This window comes from Mastacembelus armatus, chromosome 24 (genome assembly GCF_900324485.2).
Source record: "Mastacembelus armatus chromosome 24, fMasArm1.2, whole genome shotgun sequence".
NCBI classification, from domain to species: Eukaryota; Metazoa; Chordata; class Actinopteri; order Synbranchiformes; family Mastacembelidae; genus Mastacembelus; species Mastacembelus armatus.
This window is the reverse complement of record NC_046656.1, coordinates 18,055,491-18,077,680: the sequence shown is the minus strand read 5'-3', so window position 1 is coordinate 18,077,680 and position 22,190 is coordinate 18,055,491. Positions and strand designations below refer to the sequence as shown.

At 41.4% G+C, this 22,190-nt stretch overlaps 2 protein-coding genes across 3 annotated transcripts; both read right to left on the bottom strand.

The window, feature by feature from the left end:
• Window positions 1-8,404: 8,404 nt before the first annotated feature.
• On the bottom strand, window positions 8,405-13,769 carry slc30a1a (solute carrier family 30 member 1a). 2 transcript variants are annotated; one of them, XM_026319026.2, is made up of 2 exons: window positions 12,850-13,769; window positions 8,405-10,900 (listed from the first exon to the last, which is right to left on the bottom strand). In XM_026319026.2, exons 1-2 carry the CDS (start codon window positions 13,403-13,405, stop codon window positions 10,011-10,013), a joined length of 1,446 nt encoding a protein of 481 aa, XP_026174811.1. In that variant the 5' UTR covers window positions 13,406-13,769; the 3' UTR covers window positions 8,405-10,010. The 2 variants fall into 2 exon arrangements, with proteins under 2 accessions (XP_026174811.1, XP_026174810.1); XM_026319025.2 differs by having other exon boundaries at window positions 12,829-13,768.
• A 757-nt stretch (window positions 13,770-14,526) lies between these two features.
• On the bottom strand, window positions 14,527-18,840 carry nek2 (NIMA-related kinase 2). The gene is made up of 9 exons (XM_026318629.1): window positions 18,495-18,840; window positions 17,772-17,989; window positions 17,345-17,585; window positions 17,128-17,210; window positions 16,921-17,047; window positions 16,575-16,809; window positions 16,160-16,214; window positions 15,996-16,072; window positions 14,527-15,713 (listed from the first exon to the last, which is right to left on the bottom strand). The coding sequence occupies exons 1-9, from the start codon at window positions 18,588-18,590 to the stop codon at window positions 15,508-15,510; spliced, it is 1,338 nt and encodes a 445-aa protein (XP_026174414.1). The 5' UTR covers window positions 18,591-18,840; the 3' UTR covers window positions 14,527-15,507.
• Between the last annotated feature and the right edge of the window lie 3,350 nt (window positions 18,841-22,190).

Below are 22,190 nucleotides of genomic sequence, written 5' to 3'. Positions count from 1 at the left end.
ATAATAAAAAAAATCCTAATTTGTGAAGCTGAATTTTGTTTTTTCTTTATTTGTTAATCCATAATTATAAATCAATAAATCAATAATTGTTAACCTGACCCCTAAAGGTTGGAAACCACTGAGTACTTTAACTTTTTATACTTGAAGCACAATTTGCTGAATAGTTATTTTACTTAAGTGGGATTTTCTGACAATATTTAGTAGATGCACCAGACCTTTAAATGACACATTTTCTGGCCTTAATTAATTTAATAATAATAATAATAATAATTTTTTAAAAAAAAAATTTTTCTATGCGTATTTGTCTTTATTGTAAACCATGTGATTTTGAAGTTGAAAGTAACTGGTGATTGTGTCAGCACTCAAACACACCACTAGAGGGAAGCTTTTTACAATTTGAACAGCTTTGAGGCTTCCTAGAAGCTCTTGGCCTCTTTATTTATTTATGTCAGCTGTAACATTAACAGTGCTGTAACAGTTAAGGGATACTGACCCTCACAGTTGGTGCTGCTTGTGTTTTTGGGTGGAGCTCCTGGAATTCAGTTTTTTGTTTAGGGAGTTCATACTTGGCATTTCTGAGATGAAAAGCCTGAAAGGTTTGAGAAAATAAAAACACACTGCCTCACCTACTGAACAAATAATATGTGAACATGTTCCTTAGTGGAATGTGATAAGAAATAAAGAAACAGTGAAGGGAGCTTCACAAGAAAACCTGACTGTGAAGTTAGTAGAGAAACATTTCAAGTAAAGTGTCGACTGAATTAACACCAGATTTCACTCAACATAAAAATTCAGAGCCTGTTGATTAACACTTTAAAATACAGTCAGGTCTTTTTGCTCTTCCAGAGAAGAAACAAGCAGTGAAAAAGGGCTATGGACAGACGCCGACTGAGCTGAATGTGAGCTTTGTTTGATTGTCAGGCTGCTTCACATAGAGCCCCTGTACATGTGCAGGGCTTTGTGCACATTACACTGAAGTGTAGGAGTCACATGATGAACCGGGCACAAAACAAAGACACTTATTTCACGATAAATACAGACACAACATGTTCATGATGCAAAATGCTTAAATATAGTGTACAAGTAATCACTCTACATACGTAATCTACCACTTATCCTTGGACATTCACAGTCACAGGAGGCCAGGAGCCAATCCCAGCTGGGCGAGAGCCGGGGTACACCCTGGACAGATCACAGTCTATCACAGGGCTCACACATCGAGACAAACACTCACATTAAAACCTACGGACAATTCAGGGTCAACACTTGACCTAACCGAAACTGGAGTACCTGGAGAAAACACACAGTCAAGAGAAGAACATACAAATGCCATATTCAAAGGCCCCACGCTCAAATTGGATTTGAACCTAGAACCTTGTTGTAGTGAGGTGACAGTGCTAACCACAGCACCACCATGCCAGCTACTATTAGTGCCCCTAAAAATAAAATGTTTTAATCAACAAATTCCATATTGATGTATCACTTGTAATTAAAGGAACTTTGTTTAAAATATTTCTGCACTTTTACATGGATGCTTTTAGTTTTGTATTTTACTTACTACTTTATTGCTACTTTTACTTAAAGTGTGAGCAGTGTGAGAAAGAGGGAGGCAAAGGGGGACTGTCTGGAAAAGAAATTAAAGTAAACAGAAGAATTATCATATTAAAATACATCTATCAGAGGGTATTAATATCTTGGCACCAACATATAAAACTCCTATGTCATTTCAGTCGCTGTAACTCTACTGCTGCAAACTAGCTTCTTCCTTATCTGCCTCAATAAACAACCCACTAAAAATTTCACCTTGCTCAAACTTCATTATGTAATCCCAAAGCTGCACAATCATGGTTAACAGCAACACTTCTTCTTTAAAATCTGACTAGCATTGAAACGATCTTGGTGGCACTTCAGTGTATAGGAAGGAAGTTCAGGGAAAATCACGAGTGCAGTGAAAAAAACCTCTGAATTGCTGACATGCTCTTGTTCACTGGCCTTTGTCCAGAGCCCCATTTTACTAGAAAAGCCTCTATGGACCGCGGCCTAAGGTCAGTGAATCTACACTGAGCTGCACGTTTTCATAGTTCATCACAGGCATAAGGAAACTGCACAATGGATCTCATCAACACCTCACACTGGCCTCAGGCTGCAGCATTAATTACTGTCAGTGAATGATCTGAGTTGTTTTGTTGCTGTAAATCCTTACACAGAATGTCCAGTTTAAAGGAGCATTTACACTTATAGCACAATCATAACTGATGAGCTGGCTGATTCACATAGGAAAGCATTCATATCTTCAGTCAAGATGGTTTTATGTTTGGGTGAGTGTTGTGAGTGTTGAAAAAAACTCTTAATTGCTAATACTGAATAAAATCTATTACATTTAGGTTTCATTTTCTGATGGATTACAGCTGATGTCAATTCATCTTAACAGTCAAGAAAATCTGAATTTCTGTTTCGACTTAGTTGGTAATTATGGTAATTATGACCAAAAAGCATAAATCTGAGTTATCATAAAGACTAGAAAGAATCCAGCACCTTCAAAATTCACTAATTGACAGCAGCCGCTACCTGCTGAGGCTGAGAAAGATGCTGATGAAACAGTGAAAGTCAGTCAAAAGATTAAAACTCAAACCAAAACAATGAGCTGGAAATCACTTTAATACACAGCTAAAAACCATGTACAGGAAGAGTGATGACATCCCAAAACATATTATACAAACTTATCCCAGTTTTCCCTGCTCAGCCGACTTAGTGGACATCAGCGTGGCAGCTTGCAATCAGATAACCAGTTTGGCAGAGACAGCCTGAGGTCTGATTCTCCGCCTGTTACACGGCCATATTGCATGGCCAGATGGCTGGAAACATAATAAAATAAATAAAAATCCTCTAATCAAGCCGTACTTCACTTTCTATGCAGAATGCTATGTCTTTAGCCACATCATTAGCTCTTTTTTAATCTTTGTGTCTTAGATAACACTGCAAACATTCGCAGCTTGACCCATCTGCAGTGTGACTAAATACTTGCTGCACAGCTACAGGACATAAGGATCCCTTGTGTGTCCCTTGAACACTGAGATAACATTATGACTTCATGACCTCTTCAGTTAAGTGTTTGCTCGTTTTGTTTGTGTCTTTCTCACAAACCAGCACCAATATCCTAAAAATCTCTGTATTTTTTCAGTCCTGTGTACTAAAGGTAAAAAACCATGTTCTGTGACATTGTGATAGATTGTTTTTACTCCCAGAAACCTGGAAATTTTTCTGTCTTCTATATTAATGCAAAATCCCAGGACTGAACAAGGTAGACAGTACGTCTGCACAAGATCCTTGATTGCTTAGACAGTTCCTCAAAAAACAAGAACATCAACCTGCTGGTGACTCTAAACGTCAACAAAGTCTGATTGGGCTCATCCTCTGAGGAACATGAATGTCTGCACAAAATGTGATGATGTATCTAAGTATTGTCAAGGTCACTTACATTTCCAGACCCCAGTGAGGCTAAAAAGTGTAAAACTGCTATAAAGCACGATCAAATGTGGTTCCATTATATGATGGCCACCTGGAGGACAGAGAGACAGAAAATGAGTAGGAGAGATTTCATTATATTTTACCAGCAGATGTACAATATCTGTGTAGGAGGAGCACATATCAAAACCAAACACGTCCGTTATGTTCTGTTGTTGTTACAGGGATCGTACTCTGAGGAATGAATCTGCTGTTTTCACAGAATTCCTCTTGTCTGTTATTACACACATTCTCGTGATAATATGCAGGGAACAAATGTCTGTGTGTGTGTGTGTGTGTGTGTTGGTGGGGGGAGGGATGAAGTATGGACAAACGCAGCGGTGACTGTGTGTTTGTTTCCAAAGATAAATGTGAAGCATAAAAATCTGTGAGCCAGAGAAGGAGGAGCACATCAGGAGGAAGGAAGTCCAGCAAACACACTGTGCACAAAGAAAAAAACAACAAAACGCAGAGGAGTCACTGATCAGATCTGATCAGATTGTCCCTATATCTTAGCATTTTAAACAGTTTAAGAAGGTCATTTGCTGTTTTATTAGTTTAATGTGATTATATCTCATGTGGACACAAGACGACCATATTTTCAGTGATTTACAGACAATTTCAAAGCTTGGAAAGACGATAAAACAGCTTTGCCTGTAAATCAGGCCACATTATCTGACACCACTCTCTGCTCTATTTGAGTGTATAATTGATTATTATTAAATGTATGATGATTTTCTAGGTACTTCTGTTATTTTTTGTATTTACTGGGGGACCTGGCAGCTTTGTACCTTTGGTGACAAACTGATAAGTGACAAATGGAGCTGGGATTGTGCTGGAAGTTTCCCTGCATGTGGGTTGAGTTAAAATCTACTAAACAAAGGCAAAATAACCTTGTAACAACCAGTTTCAATTTACGTATACAACCAGCCTAATAACATTTGAATTTCCTCATCTTCTGTTCATGTGTGATGTGATGAGATGCTGCAGTGCTCACACCCTGATCGGTCCAACAGCTAATGCGCTTCAATATGCCCATAGCAGGTGTTAAATGATGCCATTTATCTTTATTGTATGCAGATTGCAGTGAAAAGGAGAGAGACAGAAGGTGTTAGGTGCTGATCTTTTCTTTTCCTGGTGCTGTTATCCCTCTGTTTATCAGGAATTAACTGTGGCTGCTTGAACCTATTCAACTCCATGATCAAAGTCTGAGAGGGAGGTTTGACGGTACAGCATGGGGCAGATAGTGAAACATTAACCCAAAGTCTTTCCACTGGCTCCTTCCCTCCCAGCGCCGAGAAAACACAAGGTTTGCTTTGTCACTTGATTTTTATCATTTAACGTGAATTCAGACCATCAGGACAAAGTTTGCAGTCATAAGCACACGGTCCTCAGCACCCACGTCCTCCTCCTCAGGGCCAGTCATGGCTGAAATGTGCTTGTAGGTGAAATAAAGTAGCAGCCCACCACTATCATCAATCAGATGTGGTACTTTGCTCAAGCGGCTCATGCTTTAGCTGATTATTTCATTTTTAATCCCACATTTTCCCATACTGAACTCTCCATTTATCTGTATTTCTAATTCCTCTCAGAACTGCAGCTTCTTTGCAGATTAATATTTTACGTTAAAGATGACAAGGGCTCATAAAATACTGATGTTATCAGGTGCAGGGTTGTGGCCTGGATTGTTGAATCCCTCCAAATAATTGATCCAATAAAGTAAATTTTACTTTATAAATGAATTTTGTCTCTAATTCCCTGTAATTACAACCAAGTTAACCTTTTTTTTTTTTTTTTTTTTTTTTAGGAAACTTCATAAGATGTTATTATTGTTTCAAATCACAATCTCAAGTATAATTGGTGTAGCTTTGTTCTTTTGCACCTTTCTTTAAGTTTAACTTTATTGTGACTATGTTTTCATTTTGCATTTTGTCCTTCTGCTGCCTGACTTCCTCTTTGTCTCTGCTTATCTTGGACTTATGAGGCTGTGCAAGTGCTTTCTAGCTTTGTTCTTCACAAATCACATGATGACAACTGAGGTTGAACCTTGTCTAAAAACACTTCAACACCAGAGACAGGACTGAGTGAAAACCAGAGACAGGACTGAGTGAAAAAGCAACAATTCTGGGTGATTGTTAGCATCAAAGCACTGGACAGAACTGGATTTGTGGACTCCCTCGACTGATCATCATCATCATCATCATCATCATCATCACCAGAGAGCTGGTTAACATTCCAGCCTTGGCTAATCTTTCTTTAAGACCCACAGGTCTGCGTATGTGGTCAGATTAAAGGTTTCTGGTGTGGGAGAGGACAGTCCTGCAGTAACGTCCAGGGATTATCACGTGATTCTCTCTTTATTTGCACCTCTCTCTTCTGAACTCACCTCTCAGCCCTGTCTGTAGTTAGGGAGAGACTATTACAAAACACCACAATTTTTTATAAACAGCCAAAAGTTCATCAATGTTGGTAAGTTCCCTCTATAAATGTTTAACTGAGACCCATTCAGGAGCTGCACAGTGAATTAGAAGCAAAAGAAGTGAAAGAATACAAAGTAGGGTGGAGTTACTGTGAAGCAATAAAAAGGCCACAGCATAAGTTGAGAAAAAAAAGAGCGTAGTTTAGAAAGTGCAGGTCAGAGGAAATGAAACAAGCTGTGAGCTTCATTTTCACTTAAATCATGCATGCTTGCGTCGTCATCTTTACAGCCTACACACTGACGGACATAAAACCAATGTTGTTACAGCATTTTTACCAATTTAAAGTTCTTCTTTCCATATGTGTCCCTGTTTCAGTTCAGTGTTTCTGCCATTGTTTAAAAGAAAACTTCACCAAACCACCAACCTCACTGCCACATGACCCATTTTCAAAAGTTAATATGTGATAATTTTGGTTTTCTTCCATATAATGAACTAAAAATGACATGAATGGTTCTCTACTATAAGTGTAAAATATATAATATAATAAATAAATCCTTTAACTTTCACAGTAAAAGCCTCATCAGTGAAGACATTGCATCTACTCTATAAACTGAAGGATGATACTAATGGCTATACTCATTTGGACAATGCTTCCCGTGTTCCCGTGTCTTTATGGCTGACACAAGAATGTGTCAATCTCATCATCAAATTCTCCACCAGAAATCGAACGAGCACATTTCCTCAAAATATCAAACATTTCCTTAAAAGATTCTGGAAATCAGAAGAGTGGAAATAGTGGACCATCCCCTCTCCCTAACCAACCTGCAAACTGAAGCACAGCTATAAATACGCTGAATAATGCAGTAGCCACTATGAGTGGATACTGCAAGATATTTTAGCACAGAAAACCCATTTGGGAGTCAGGGTGGATAAACATTATAGGCACAACCTGTGTCAGTTGTGGACACAAACACACTCATGTCACTGATACACACAATGGGCTGTGAGACAGAGCAAAAAACAACAACACCTGACTCCAACAAAGAACACAGAGAGAGAGAGAGAGAGCAGCTCTGTGCCAGAGCCTTTCTGTCCATATGAAAGGGGACAGAGAGCAGCAGTGAGGAATGCTGGGTAGACTGAGGAATGCTGGGTAGAGCCCCATGCTTGCTGCCTGTTACATGAAGTCCCCTCAGGCTGTCAGCAGCAGCCTCAGCAGACTTCCACTGAAACTCACACACAGACTCAGCCAGCTCCTTCACACTGCAGACTACAGCTGTGAAACACTGTCATTATGGACTTATGTAACTGCAGCATGACACTCCACAGCTCACTCTCACTCAGATTTACTTGTCACCATTATTACTGTTTGGGTAATCTGGGGTTTTGTAGCTGGACAGAAGACATGAGCCGCAAACATCCTGTTGGATTTAGAGACTAGATCTACATGTACACACAGTCTCATCTACAATAAGCTGTAAACTCTCATTGCAAATTAGTGAGATTTAACTGACTTCTATTTTCTTCACTAGTTACTTTTCTTTATTTCTGACCTTCAATGCTGCATTAACAGTCTTGCTGTTTACAGAAGCACTGTACCAAAGTAAATCTTAGCGGTACCTTTTACGTAGCTTCACACTTCTATATCTTATCTGACATCTGTAGTTGTGCTATTTTTCATATTTTCCTGATTATTTTGCTTCTAAGACAAAACGTGTTGTTTGTAGGGCTGCACCTATCGATTATTTTTGGAGTCGAGCATTCTACTGAATATTTCAGCGACTACTCAAGTAATTGGATAAAACAGACTTTTGCGTTTTTACTATTGTTTAAACAACAGGTTGCGTCGGCTCCGCTGGGTGAGCCGGTTTGTCATCTTGCTGCTGAAATGATCCCAAACCTTTGACATTTTCTGTCTTTTTTTTTTTTTTTTTTTACAGACGGTTTTGATTTCTGCCATAGCGCCAACGTTTGATAATGAAATGCATTGTGCAACAGTGATTACAGTCCGTGTGGAACAATGATCCCTAAGCAAAGCAGGTTCTATAATGCAAGTTATAGAAATTAAACAATTAAAAATTATTTTAGCCTGATATTCTTATTCTCAGTTGTGTTACTGAAGAAAGTGCAGAAAATATTCTGAGTACATCTGTTGTTTTTATATTAATGTCTCTGGAAGTGCTTGGCAAATCAACCCAACAACAGAAAACATTCTCAAACATGTTCTTTCACAGCATGAAACAAAAATTTGCCTTCACTTGAGGCAATATTTTTTTCTCTGAGGAGAGCACAAAGTTTGCAAAATAGAGAAACACACCCATCTAAATTTCAGTTGGCCTTAGCAGGAACACAGGCCTCAGGCCTCAGCTTCTTTAAACCTAAACCTCCTCTTTAATGTCCTTTACATCACTATTGCTTTAACAGGCGTCACTCTTCTTCCTGCTAAATAAATAAAAGTGAAGAAAGGAAGTACAAGACAATTGACAATTTTGGGTTGAGTAACTGTATCAAACACCCATTTTTTTAATTTCACAATGACACATTGGACAGGTACTGTTTGTATATCAGCGGACATGTCATATCTAAAATAAAATACAAAAACAACACTTTTTTTCAGTGTGCACATAGGGCTCAAATCTTAAGTCACAGAAGAAAAGTAACTGAAGGAGCGCATTGAAATACATTTCCCAGCACGTTTCTATATTGCATACACATTTAACTGAGTGGAGAACTGAAATGCACCAATGGGTCACCTTTAAATATCTGTGTCGATGAGGGAAAATTTCAAAAGGCCACCAAATGGACTTTCATTCAGCAAAAACAGCTGTCCAAAGCAGAGGACTGACCAGCTATGTGACAGTTCAGAGTAATGTCGGATGATACCAGCAGGTACTGGCAAGCAGCAACTGGAACTTTAAAAACTAGAACACCAGATGTCTGTTCATGCAAACTTTGTAAAATGTCCTGGAAAGATAAAAAAAACTTTCTCAGCATGGATTGTGCCAAGGTGCAGAAGACATTCATGGGGGTTTAAAAACTAAATCACGAGAAACCACCAGAAATCTTTCCACTACAAAGGGTGGAGTTTCACTGATAGTGTACAGCGCCCGCTTCTCCAGACAGACCAAACCCCTCTGGCTTGAAAGGCATTGAATTTCTGAATGAAGATTTCATCAGATGCGAAGTTCAGTTACACTGTCTACTATCATATCACAGCAATTTTGTGTAGTGAAGAAGGCAAGGTGGGAGAAGTGTTGATACGGCTTCTGTATCCAACTAATGACTGCAATTAAAAGTGCGTCAAGGCCAGAGAGGAGTCAGAAAATACAAGATTGTTATAAAACATTACATTTGTAAATTAACTACAGCATAGATGATGTGCCAAAAAAAATTGCAAAAATGTTACAAACAGCATCTACATAAGGAATATATCATTTCTAATAACTTAAATACTTAAATTATTACGCAATACAATACTCTTTAATTTGGGGCCAGCAAGTGAAAGTCTACAGAAAAAAAAACCAACAGGTTCACAGGCTAAATAAAACAACCTAGTGATGTGTGTGCTCCGATTCGCATGTGTTGTGTGTGACCTTTTGAAGGAGAAGATGTCTCTCCGATCCCTTCAGTCCTGCATTGAGAAGCTTTGGCACAGAAACACGGGACGAGATGACGCATCACAACACAGTGCTAATGAGGGACACTCATGCAGGCCTCGCTCCAGTCCTGGAGGAGATAAGGTCAGTGAACCCCAACATGCATCACCACCATATTGCCAGGGCAACCGACAAGAGCAACCGACAAGAGAACGGCTGAGCAGTGTTTGTGAGGGAGGGGAGCAGTTATCGGTACATGGAGAGAGGAAAAATGAGAGAAAGTGAGACTCAAACACATGAACACAGGGGATTTTAGGAGGGTCAGTCATCCATTAAAGGGGGGGAGGGGCTATGAGAGAGAACAAAAGACTAATGAAAATTATTCAAACAAAGGGTCAAAAAGATAACAGCGTCCTGCAAATGACAACGATGATTTCTGCCTGAAGTAGTAGTTTTCCAGCTTCTTTTGTTTCTGTCTGCTCCCTCCATCTCACAGAGATGACTCCACCTCTCTGGTGATGGTTAGCTCAGGCGCTGACCGAGGGCACGCCTGAACAATTGCAACCTGCTCTGGAATCTCACTGACTACCTCCAGAGGTGAAGTGTCAGCACCCTTACAGTCACTGCTGGCCTTCTTGTCAGAGCCTGCATTCTGTTTGTCCGCAGAGCCGCAGCACAGCTTGGGAGCACACTGAGTCCGGCAGGAGAGCTCACAGAGGGAGTCGCGAGACTCTGAGCTGAACGTGACAAACTCGGGCTGGATGGTAGTGGCATGGATGCCCTCGTTGTGGAAAAGGTCCTTGATGCGTTTGGCCACCTCCATGTAGGATGTAGGGTCATGGCACTTGATGTGAGCTGTGGCGATGATGCGGCTGCCGGCGAGCTGCCAAATGTGCAGCTCGTGAATGGCCAGCACACCATCCAGACCCAGCAGCCGCTCATTGAGCCGGTGGATGTTGATCTGCTTGGGCACAGTCTGCAGTAGGATGAGGGCTGACTCTTTGAGCAGCGGGTAGGTGGTATACAGCAGGATGCCCACCATGATGATGCAGAGGGTGGGATCGAGGTAGAGGACCCAGCAAGGACCCGCAAACTTTTCGGTCGGCACAGTCGTGCCAGTATCATTGACATGATGGTGGTCTGCATCGTGGTTGTTCACACATAGGTTCTTACAATTCTCATCAGGTAAGCAGGGCTGCCACACAAAGGTAAATATAATAGCATTGACAACCACGATGACGGAGCCCAGGGCATCACCCAGCACATGCAGGAAGACGCCGCGCATGTTCAGCTGAGATGACGAGTCGTGGTCATGGTCCATGTCTTCATAGTAAGTGTTGCCATTCATTTGCACCTCTGTGCTGTCTTTACGGCTGAATTCTGAAGACAGAAACAGAAAGGTTAGTTTAGTTTACTTGATCACAAAGTGAGTGTTAAATAATCAATTGGACTTTGACACTGAGATACTAGCGTAGCATCCAAAACAGTTAGGGAGATAACCTGGAAATAACACAAACAGAAATGTTGCTTTAGTCCTTCTCAGACACTGGATATGTGCATTTCTGTCTCCATCACTCTGTTAAAGTGATGGCTTCCTATCATTCAGATTTTTACACTTTGTTTTTTTTTTAGTGAGCTGAGCAACTAACAAAGAGAGAGAGAGAGAGAGACATGTACAGTCAATACACACTACCAGTTGAAGATCTGGACACACTTTCCCATACAATCAATGAGAAAATGTGTCCAAACTTTTGCTTGGCATTGTACATAATATCATCTTGTTATATGTGTCCCTATCCATTAATGCTACTGCATGCACTTCAGACCTGGGCCATGTTAGAAACCAAATGTGAATGTCTAATATTCTAATAAAACTGCCGCTTCGAGTTTTACAGAAAAGTGACCAGGGTGCTTGTTCAAGCATGAAGCCAATACGTTCAGATGCCGTCGGATTATTGGAAAGGAGTCCATGTCTGAAAGGAGCGTTTGAGACATGATAGAAAAACAAAATAACAATCTTATAATGGTAGAAAAACAATCCTGCAGTAAGACGGTTCCAAGATAATGCTATCAACGGCAGTCAGTTGATAAACTGTTTAGTTAAATCATTTGGAGGCGAAAAACTGTAGCCTGTGATGAAATCAGGTGATATATGTTGGAGCTGCTCCTTTCAAAGTCAACAGGAGAGTGCCTAAGGATGTTTTACTGAGACATACAGGCCATTAAGTTGACATATTAGTGTTTTTCCTTTCTAACAGTGTTCCAGCTTTCACTGTAGAGGACAATTCAGCCTTGTGACTCAGTCTGTGCTATAACTCCTCAGGGCTCCAAACAGGAGAAACACACCAGACAGCCATGGTGGGTTACAGAAAAGGAAATTCCCATTATTTGGGATCCTAAATGCTAAGAAACAATGTAATTCACATTAAGCGAATTCAAGTACTAATGTGTGCCAGCGTACACAGTGGGGAGACAATGGCACCTGAGACATTCTGGGAGCAGGTTGGGTCATTTATCTACAGCTAATGGTGTGGCTGGGGCTGTCGACTTCACGGTTACACTGATGTATAACCCAGTAACAACTATCAGGGCGTGGACAATTGTTGGGCCTAACAGTGTGGAGCACTAACACTCTCCTGCATGGATTTAACCCCTCAGTGAGCAACGATGGCAGAGTCTAGGACAGACCCAAGGATGCTCATTGAGGAGGGGGGTTGGCATTGATTAGACATCAATCTCTTCATCAATAATTACTGATCAGTAATTATAGAGGGATGCAGGGGTTGTTTCTGCATGACCAACACACCTCCACTAATTTACAAACTATATATTTGTAGAATAACTGTGGAAATTGAAGTAAAATGTGAACAGTAAAAATAAATAATAGGATTTGACACTTTGAGGCACATATCTCCATTTATAAACCAGCTGATACTGGTCAGTCTTTACAGAGCCTGAAACCTGAGGCTTTACTCATTTATGTCACGCTGGTTGCCACGTTTCCAAGGAAAGAATAACCCAACCGAAATCTGACAACAAACAGAAGTCTAACTTTCAAAGAAAACAATGAGGATCAGTCAGTTGGTCAGGGTGAGCTGAAGGTACATCTGAGATATTGTTATGCAATAGGGACAATGGAGACAAAGTCTGGCACATGCTATCAGATTAGATTTAGGACTAAATAAGGCTACAGGCCTGTTAGTGTGGACACTAATATAAAAATACACACTTCAACAACGGGGGGAGGCAACCAAGTCTAAAGCCCAGTGACTAGAGCAGCATGAAAAAACTCTAGTTTCTCTACTGACCATTCCTCTGTTTCACCTCACCGGGACTGCTGTAATTCCCCACGAAGTTGTTGGTCTCTTCCCCTGAAGATCCATTCCCAGCCTTCAGCGATTTGCACTTCTTCTTCTTCTTATTCCCGTTATTTCCATGGGAGTGACCTCCGTGGGAGTGTCCGTGGCCTCCGCCGGCGTGCCCGTGGAACAAGCAGAGACCGAGCAAGTTGACCAGGAGCCCCGCAGCACCGACTCCGGCGACCACTTGCGGGCTCTCGATCTCTTGTGGATCAGTGAATCGCTCGACTGCTTCCAGGACGATGGTGAAGCAGAGCGCAGTGAGGAACACCGCGTTGACCAGAGCCCCCATCACCTCCGCCCGGATCCAGCCGAAAGTGTTTTTGTTGGTGGATTGGGTTTTCTCCGCGAATCGCACCGCGACCAGAGCCACGACCAGCGCAATGACGTCCGACAGCATGTGAAAGGAGTCCGACAGCATTGACAGAGATGAGGTGATCCGGCTCACCACCACTTCCACTATGAAAAACCCAAAAGTCAATGAGAGCATGCATAGTAGCCGGACACGATTAGGCTCGCAAGCCATTTTGCCTTCCTCACGGTAACGGTACTTCGTCGAGTCAAGTTTCGGGTGAACGAGATCACTCGGACACCAGCTAGCTAGCACCCCCGGTAAACTCCAAGCTAACGACTTACGGTAAGCTAGCTGGTTCCCTGAGACAATACGACCGATGCTAACAGCGTCTTCATTCAGCGCTGGACACCATCGCTCGGCTAAATGTAAAGACGGCGAAATTAATCCGGGATGTGAGTCTAGTTACAGCATAAATGCACCGTGGTCGTCACCAGCATATTCCAGACCTGTTTGCCGACGAGCTCCGCTTTGCAGACGGCTGAAACTTTGCACCCGAGCCGGTAAACTTTCCACACGAAACACGGCGCCCCAAGGACACGCCCAGCGATATCTTATTGGTGGAGACGTTATGAGCTGGAATCTGATTGGTCAGATTTTGGCATTGTCGCTGGTAGGCGGGGCCAAAAAAGAGAACAGCGCTTGCTTACGGTTGCTACGCACGCCACCGTTCTGTAATCTCGCGATAAAATCTTCAATTAACCTGTAAAACAGAGTACATGTGTGTAAGTAAATGAGAGGGATTCAAGTAGACCGGTGAGGTTACAGGGAGTAGAGGTGAAGAAGGTGGAGGATTTTAAGTATCTAGGGTCAAGACTCCAGAGCAACGGAGAGTGTGGAAAAGAAGTGAAGAGACGTGTGCAAGCAGGTTGGAACGGGTGGAGGAAAGTGTGAGGTGTGATGTGTGACAAAAGAGTGTCAGCAAGAATGAAAGGAAAGGTGGACAAGACAGTGGTGAGACCAGCAATGTTGTCTGGTTTAGAGACAGTGGCACTGAGACAAAGACAGGAGGCAGAGCTGGAGGTAGCAGAGCTGAAGATGTTGAGGTTCTCTCTGGGAGTGACGAGGATGGATAGGATCAGGAATGAGGACAGAGGGACAGCTCATGTTAGATGTTTTGGAGAAAAAGCCAGGGAAGCCAGATTGAGATGGTTTGGACATGTTCAGAGGAGGGACAGTGAATACATTGGTAAAAGGATGCTGAGGTTAGAGCTGACCAGGAAGGAGGCCTAGAGGAAGACCAAAGAGGAGGTTCTTGGATGTAGTGAAGGAGGACATGAGGATAGTTGGTGTGGGTGAGGAGGATACAGAGGATAGGGTTAAATGGAGGCAGATGATTCGCTGTGGCGACCCCTGAAGGGAGCAGCCCAATGGAAAAGATCCATCTAATATCCATAATTTATCACGAAAACCTAATTTATTTAAGTCATAATATTGTTTGTAAAAAGAGAGGCACTGTCCTTTCACTTTTTTTTATTAATGAATTGGGTACATTTGTCTTCACTAAAGATGTGATATTTGTGTGTATTTGATTAAAATATATTTTTGTTCTGAATTATATAAACCGTCCATTATTTTAGAATTAACCTCAGTACAATATTACATTTCACTGTTGGAAACCTAATATAAAAATGCTTCCATTTTATTTTACACCAATTCCAATTCCTCTAATATGTTATAGCTCATGTTTCATCTAAATCAGGGAGTGTTGGCTGTAGTCACTGGAATAAGTTGCTTTTAATGCATTGACTGGATTTTCATGAAAGACTGATGACCCCTTGTGGAGTTCTTGGTTTATCTCAATAATTTATTACAACGATCAAGAGTTTGTCAGGAAGCACAGAAGAATTTTAATTCACCTCATTCCTTTTGCATAGTTTGAATGTTCAGTGTTTCTTCATATATACTCATATTCCTTCAAGTCATGCCCTGCCATGCAGTGACAGAAAAGAGAATTACATATAGGTATGTAAGTATATATGTATGCGTGTTTCTATTTAAATAGAAAGAGAGAGAGAGGATATACCAAACACAATCACAATAGCTGCCTACATTAAGACAATAGTTTTCCACTGCACACTGAACTGTAACCAAATACAATTCTGACACTACAATACTTCCACAAAACATACACAACAGTAGATTGAAAATAATTTAGTTTCACAATTGTCACAGTCACCAATCATATAGACAGATCTTACTTTACATCCAGTTATTAAGACTCTTAGCCCTCAGTAGTTTTTACATTCAGTCCCATGACAGTGCGGTCTGACTGATCAGCGGATGCCGAGAATCTGCCTGGTCTTGAACTGACAGGTCTTCTCCACTTCCTTCAGTGTTTGTGCGCGCAAATGAGCAGCGTGCAGCCTCTTCAAAATCAGCTCATGGGGCATTACACTCTGACGACTGTCAGGCCGCTGGTTCTCTTTGCTCTCCCCAGCAAAGTGGACTTTCTTCTTGCCAGGAGAGAGGCCCTCCACATCTAGGACAGTGAGAAGCCACTAATTAACAAAGGTCACTAGGGAGGTTTAACAATATGATTTAAGATCATCACATGTGTAATATTATCTGAACTTTAATAAGCAGGTTAATTTGAATATAATCTTTATTGGTGTTTAAAAACGTTATTTACATGATGTTAAAAGTAATAAATAAACTCAACTGGGGTCATCCACATTTCATACACAACCACAAACACACAAAAACACAGCTCAGTCCTTGTCTCGGTTCAGTAAGTCCAAAGGTCTTCGGCCGATTCTCATACCTATGTCTTTGCCATAGAACGGTGGCAGGTCCCTGTACTGCTGGACACGGTTGTGATTCTTCAGTATACTCTCTGCTCTGAAAAACCAATTTAGCATAAACACCAAGAGTACAATAAACAAAATGACAACAAATGGATTGTTCCTTGACAAACTTTGTTGTTACCTTGCAAGCTTCTCATTAGACAGTCGCTCACGTACACACAGCTCCTGTTCTCTTTCTGCCATGAAATGTCAAAAAAATATAGCTTCATTTTGGAATATGTAGAACTTGTTTGCCTGAGTAATGATTTTACTTGCACATCTTTTTGTCATATTTGGATTTAAGAATATAATCTTTGCAGCTGGGCTCTGTGTGTAAGTCAAAGTAAATAAAACATCTGGTTGCAACTTTTCCATATACAAACAACAAACATTCCAGTTTCTTCAACTACACCACCGCTCTCTTAGGATATAAGCTGTGTTTTCTTCTGTTTATGTCATGAGCATTGTATTGGACATTATGAGTATGTGGCACTATGACTTGTAACTTCTATATTATTTTACATAAAAATAATGCCAATAGTTAATAGAAGTCTTACGTTCCAGCCTCTCCTCACGTTCCTTCAGGGCCTTTTCTCTGTCCCGCAGAGCCTGCTCCTTAAGTCTGAGCTCTGCAGCAGTGACAGAGGACGGTTCAGCATGCCTGTGAAGGGGACTGTTAGAATCCGCTGATCTCCTTCGTAGCCGAACCAGCGCCCCCCTCTGCTCCTCAGCAACCGCATCAGCCAACAGGCTGCTCTGGAGAATAGACTCCACAGACGGCCTCAGATAGTCCTAACAAAGATGATTAACTATTACAAACTGAGTAGCTGTGGCACAGTGTCCCATAACGCCAGTGACTATCTTAAACAATAGTGCAGGACAGTTGAATAGTCTATTTATAACCTTTAAATTGAGCATTTTGCTGAGTAAGGTGTTCAGTTCCTCCGAGTATCGGTATGGGATTCTTCTGAACTTTCCCTCTCTGATCTTTTCTGCCAGCTCCTTTTGGTTATAAGCAGTAAACGGAGGCCTAAACAAAAGAAAAACTGTAGTTACAGTAAAAGTCTGCTGAGTAAATCAGCTCAGGCAGAGAGGAGTTGGAAAACTTACGATAATGCACAGAGTTCATACAGCAAACAACCCAGTGACCAAATATCTGACTTCTCGTTGTATGACATCCGGTTTATTTGTTCCTGAAAGAAAAATGCTGACATTTAGTGGCTAATTAGGCTCCAATGTTCTTTTTACAAACCAAGAAACCAACTGAAGTGAAGGCAGGTATTGGTTTAAGAAGAAAAACCTCCCAGATATACAATTAAAAACTCACTGGAGACATGTAGTAAGGGGTCCCAACAAATGTCTTTGCAAAACTGGTGTCATGATTCAAGATCCTCGCTAGACCAAAGTCACCGAGCTTCACATTCTGTTTGATGTCGAGGAAGATGTTTGCTGGTTTCAGGTCTCGATGAAGGACCGTGGCCCTGCCGTCGCTACGTCTGTGGCACTCCTTCAGGGCTAAAGTGAGCTGTGCCATGACTCGTAGGATGAAGTTCTCCTCCAAATAACGTCTGTCACAGAAAAAAAACAAATGCACTTAACATCAGAGCTCATGTCATGAAGTGTAGAGACAAAGTAAAGCAACATTTTTAATACATAACTAACCAGCTTTGAAATATAAACTTAGTGTTTTTCTAATTCCCTTTTTAAATGCAATCAGAGTACAGTATGCATTTTCCAGGGGATGATATAGTCACCTTTCCTTGATGCATCGGCTGATGAGGCTGGACAGGTCCCCACCCTCACAGTACTCCATGACAATATACAGCGTGGTGTTAGTCCGGTCTATGATGCGGTCATAATACCTCACTATGTTTGGGTGCTTGAGCTCCCTCAGGAGGTTCACCTCTGACACCAGCATCTGCTTTTCACTCTCTGCCATGGTGCCATAGTCCAGCTCCTTCCACACAAGGATCTACAATACAAAAGTGGTTTCATTAACCAGCAGGTCAGACTAACTCTAACTAACCTTTTAATATAATTGAAGCTTGACCTTTGGTTTTCAGATGCTTGGGAAGAAAAAGATTTGAGGACTGCCTTCTACAATAAACACTGAGCTTGCTTCAAAAATAACAGAGCTATCGTGAAACAATAATACCAGTGTTCTCTATTTAGCTATATATCTTACTATTAAAACCTTAAATGCAATATGGAAAATGTCTGATATTTAATTGGTGTCACTGGGCTCAAAACACGGAAGCAGCTGGGGGGAAAAAATCATGAATTTATACTTTTAAAACAAAAGAATCAGTAACATCATAATATGAAAAGTGATGTTATATTTGAATTAACAATATTAACATTTAAGAGTTACCAATAATAATCTAACTAGCGTTAACTAATAAAAACAGCCGACAGCATCGTCCTTGCAGGTCAGTTACCTGTAGGCAGGTAATGTGATTTTATGCAGACCGACTTACTTTCCCATCAGATTTCCGTTTGACTTTCTGGCATCTTCCATAGGAGCCTGAGCCTATAGTGTACAACACCTCGTAGTCCTCAACCCGGGACGGCATGTTGGTCTTTACAACCGAAACTAACGTCAAACTGACCTGATTTAACGTTAGCTAACCTACCCAACCTGTAAACATACACGTAGACTCAACTGTAGTTAAATTAAAACTTAAACCGGCGAGTTCCCAGTTAGTCTTCCGACTCAGTTTGGTGTTGGGACCAACTTTGATGCCGATGAAAACGATTAAAAAGACCAAATGTTTGTTTGGCGTTGTTCGATCACTCGCATATGTTACGCTTCACAAACAGAAAACGCTTCCTATCGGTTTAAACTGGTGCCCAAGTCCTCCACCGTGATTGGTCCGCTCGCCTCACACAGTGACTGTTGATTGGTCAGTGAGAAGATGCAAGTTGTGAGGTTGCTAGGCGCCTGAAAAACCGCGAGAGTTGAGCGGGTAGTTCCCATGTGTTCGAACTGTCCACATGGTGGCGCCAAAACACGCAGTCAACCCAGAGCCAATAGGCTCATTCTCACAGGTGAATATTATGGACAGTGCTGTGCAAAGGTCAAGTCTTTTACAAAATAATGCTATTAATCTGTTATTTTACCACTTAACTTTGGATGTATTACTGTGATAGAGAATGGGGAATAGTTGTTGCCAAAGTCCTAGAAAACAGTTGCCCACTATTTAAACAAGTCATTTCATCTTTTTTAAAATAAAACTTTAGAAACAGTGAACTGGAGGTTATGTTTTTCTCAGGGAATAGTACAAAAGAGCAGCTGTAGAAAATAAATTAAGCAAAAGGTAAGAATAGCTCACTAAAAATACCCAAAAACCAAGTAACTTTCGAGCACAGCTCAACTCACAAATGTTTACTATATATTCTAAAATCTTTCCGACTTAAAACAAACACCTTTAGCAGTAGGCATCTGAAAACTAATGGAGCATTGTTTGCCTATTTGCTGGCAGTGACAGTGACTGACACGACCCTCAGGGCTCTGTTTGTTCATTGTGTGATTCCCTGTTATTCCTGAATACACGAAAAGGTCGCAGGCCGTCATCAGAGCAGCTTCCATGGCTGCATATGTAAGACACGTGGGAGGCTGATGAGTGTCTTGCTGTCACCGGTCATTTGCTTTAACCAGGAGGGCCTCCTGAAGAGCTGCCATCTGAGAGCAGCGACATGCAGCGAGCTCTCACTCTGCTCCGACGGTATTTCTGGGTATCACATATGTCACTACAATGAACAGTCTGCTCTGAGGGATGTACTATTGATAAAAAAATATGCACAGCATCATACTGTCTCTAGACAACACTGGATTTTTTAGAATGAAATTAATTAGGGTTGAAATGACAAAACAACTGAAGGAGAATAATACTCAGTAATTTTCAATTCATCAATTTGGAACAACTTTTCCTGTCTAAGCTGATCTCTGTTGGTTTCACATGTATAGGATCCCATTTAATCTTTAATATGTCTGTATTGCATCTGATTTCAATCATATAGCTGAAACATACTGAGATTAGACTGATTAGATGTGGTGACTGTTATATGATGCACAAGAGAAAATCTGCAAAGGACCAAAGCATGAGCATAAATCTGACAATTGACAAATAAGAGATTCTTTTTCTCATTACAAGTAAACTTTGATGTGTGATCCCGCACGTGATAAATGCACTTTCTGGGATTTCTATAAGCAAACGGGGCAGCCACAGTAACAATCATTTTCAAGTGATCCTGTCAGGCCCCTGTGCTCTCTGCTGCCGGTCCCACACACTCACAGCACAAAGAGTGAGCGCCCAAGCCGTTCTGTCAGTCTGCCTCTGCAAAGGTCACTCCTACAAAGAGCTGCAGGAGTTTGGACATCAGCCAGGAACGGTCGAGGGGGCCAAGCGGAAAACCGACAGCTAAAAACGACAGACAGAGTCGGGGTGCCTGAGGCTGCTCTGACGTCAGCAGCCTCTGCTAAAGGCCAGGAGTTGAGAGGGAGTGATGGGGAGGACAGACAGCTGCATCCTCTAATGACCTCCTCACCTCTGCTTGGGGTGACTGTGCTCCTGTAATGGGGGGTTACAGGAGGCATATGTTTCTCATATCACCTCTGACTCACTTTTTTTCAAAGACCCCAGATCAGGGAGTTGTTTCGTCTTCAGGAATTTAGATCTCCAGAATAATCTACTAGGCTGAATAAAAGGCGTTGACATTAAGCTGATAACAACGTTAAAGGAATAGTTTGAGATTTTGGGAAACGCACTTGTTTGCTGGCCCCAGCATCGTATTTAAATACAGACGTAATGATGGTCTCAGTCATTTAACTCTGGTAAGAAAAAAAAAAAAAAAGAGTCCAGCTTTAGGCAAGATGATTCAAACATGTCTCCTGATAAGGATTATAATAAAACAAAATGTTTCTATCTGTTACATGACTGTGTTTACAACAGCACAGTAGAGTATAAAGCCAGTGAAGTGACTGGTCACAGCTACTGGTCATACCAGAGCAAAGTTCCTGAAAATGTTGTTGATCAGCTTATTCTACATATTAGCACAAATGAAGAAATCTCAAGATCTGCACCATGGATAGTGAGTTTCATTCTACCTGTCCCTGCAGAGTAAGTGCTTTTCACTGCTGATATGTTGATGTTGCATGTGGTCTCACAACACTGAGGGTTCAACCAGCCGAGGGAACAACCTGAGGGAGTCCTCTGATGCCGACGGCTGCCGCAGTGACATTCAACCTGGCTCTCTTCTCTACAGATGGATGTTTTAGTGCTTGCTGACTCAAGGGACGCTCCCGTCACTGTGGCATTCATGAGGAAGCAGGCACCAAAGCGTGACACAGAGGACCTTGGGGAGCAGCGCCCATAAAACACTTCATTGCAGGTGTCCAAGGAGGAAGAATGGTTCTTCTGCAGAGGACACAAAAGTTCCTTTGGAGACTAAAGTGAGTGTGGGATAAGACTTTGTGCTCGTACTGAAGGGTAGGATTCTGCATGCAGGTGAAATTCCACCTTCTCCATCGGGAACTACGTTAAACATCCGCCATCCTGGCACCTGACCATTGGCCCTTTGGTATGTTGGTGGCACCTCGTGCATGTTTAATCCCATTTTCCAGCTCACTGCCCAGTGCTCTCACCCTCAATTCCCATTGGCTGCCTGAAGTGGGAGGCTTCCCAGCAGACCTGAACACTCACACACATATCACTCTACTGAAATGTAAGTAATGGCACAACATGTCGGCATTAGTTGTAGAATCACTGAACCAGTGCTTTCCATTGTTGTTGTTTACCTGGGGCCAATTTTTACATGTGCAGCCAAAATATTATCCAATATTCCAGTGAAAATACAAAGATTGGTTAAAAATACAAACATGAACACAGATTTGTGCAGTATAATCTTTTTTTTTTTTACTATTTACAGAACCAATAATTTCCTCAGAACCCATCATAATTGCTGTGACCCTTTAGAGGGGTCACATTTCAGCTGACCTGTAAATAAAGCACTTTAACCTAGTTAGAACAGAAAAATCTTTGATACGCATTGATGCATTAGAATTAATTCTCTGATAATTTCATCAGTCACAAGGGCAGCATACTACACATAGTGCTTTTGCTGTTAATACGTAAAGCACATTTTACAAACTTTAAAGTTGGACTTCTACTCAG

Coding starts and splice junctions, on each gene's coding strand:
- nek2 (XM_026318629.1), bottom strand. CDS start 18,590: ATGCCGTCCCGGGTTGAGGACTACGAGGTGTTGTACACTATAGGCTCA. Junction 17,990..18,494: donor AACGGAAATCTGATGGGAAA/GTAAGTCGGTCT, acceptor TTTGTATTGTAG/ATCCTTGTGTGGAAGGAGCT. Junction 16,810..16,920: donor GCAAAATGCTCAATTTAAAG/GTTATAAATAGA, acceptor CATCTTTGTTAG/GACTATCTGAGGCCGTCTGT.
- slc30a1a (XM_026319025.2), bottom strand. CDS start 13,405: ATGGCTTGCGAGCCTAATCGTGTCCGGCTACTATGCATGCTCTCATTG. Junction 10,901..12,828: donor TGAGGTGAAACAGAGGAATG/GTCAGTAGAGAA, acceptor TTCTGTCTTCAG/AATTCAGCCGTAAAGACAGC.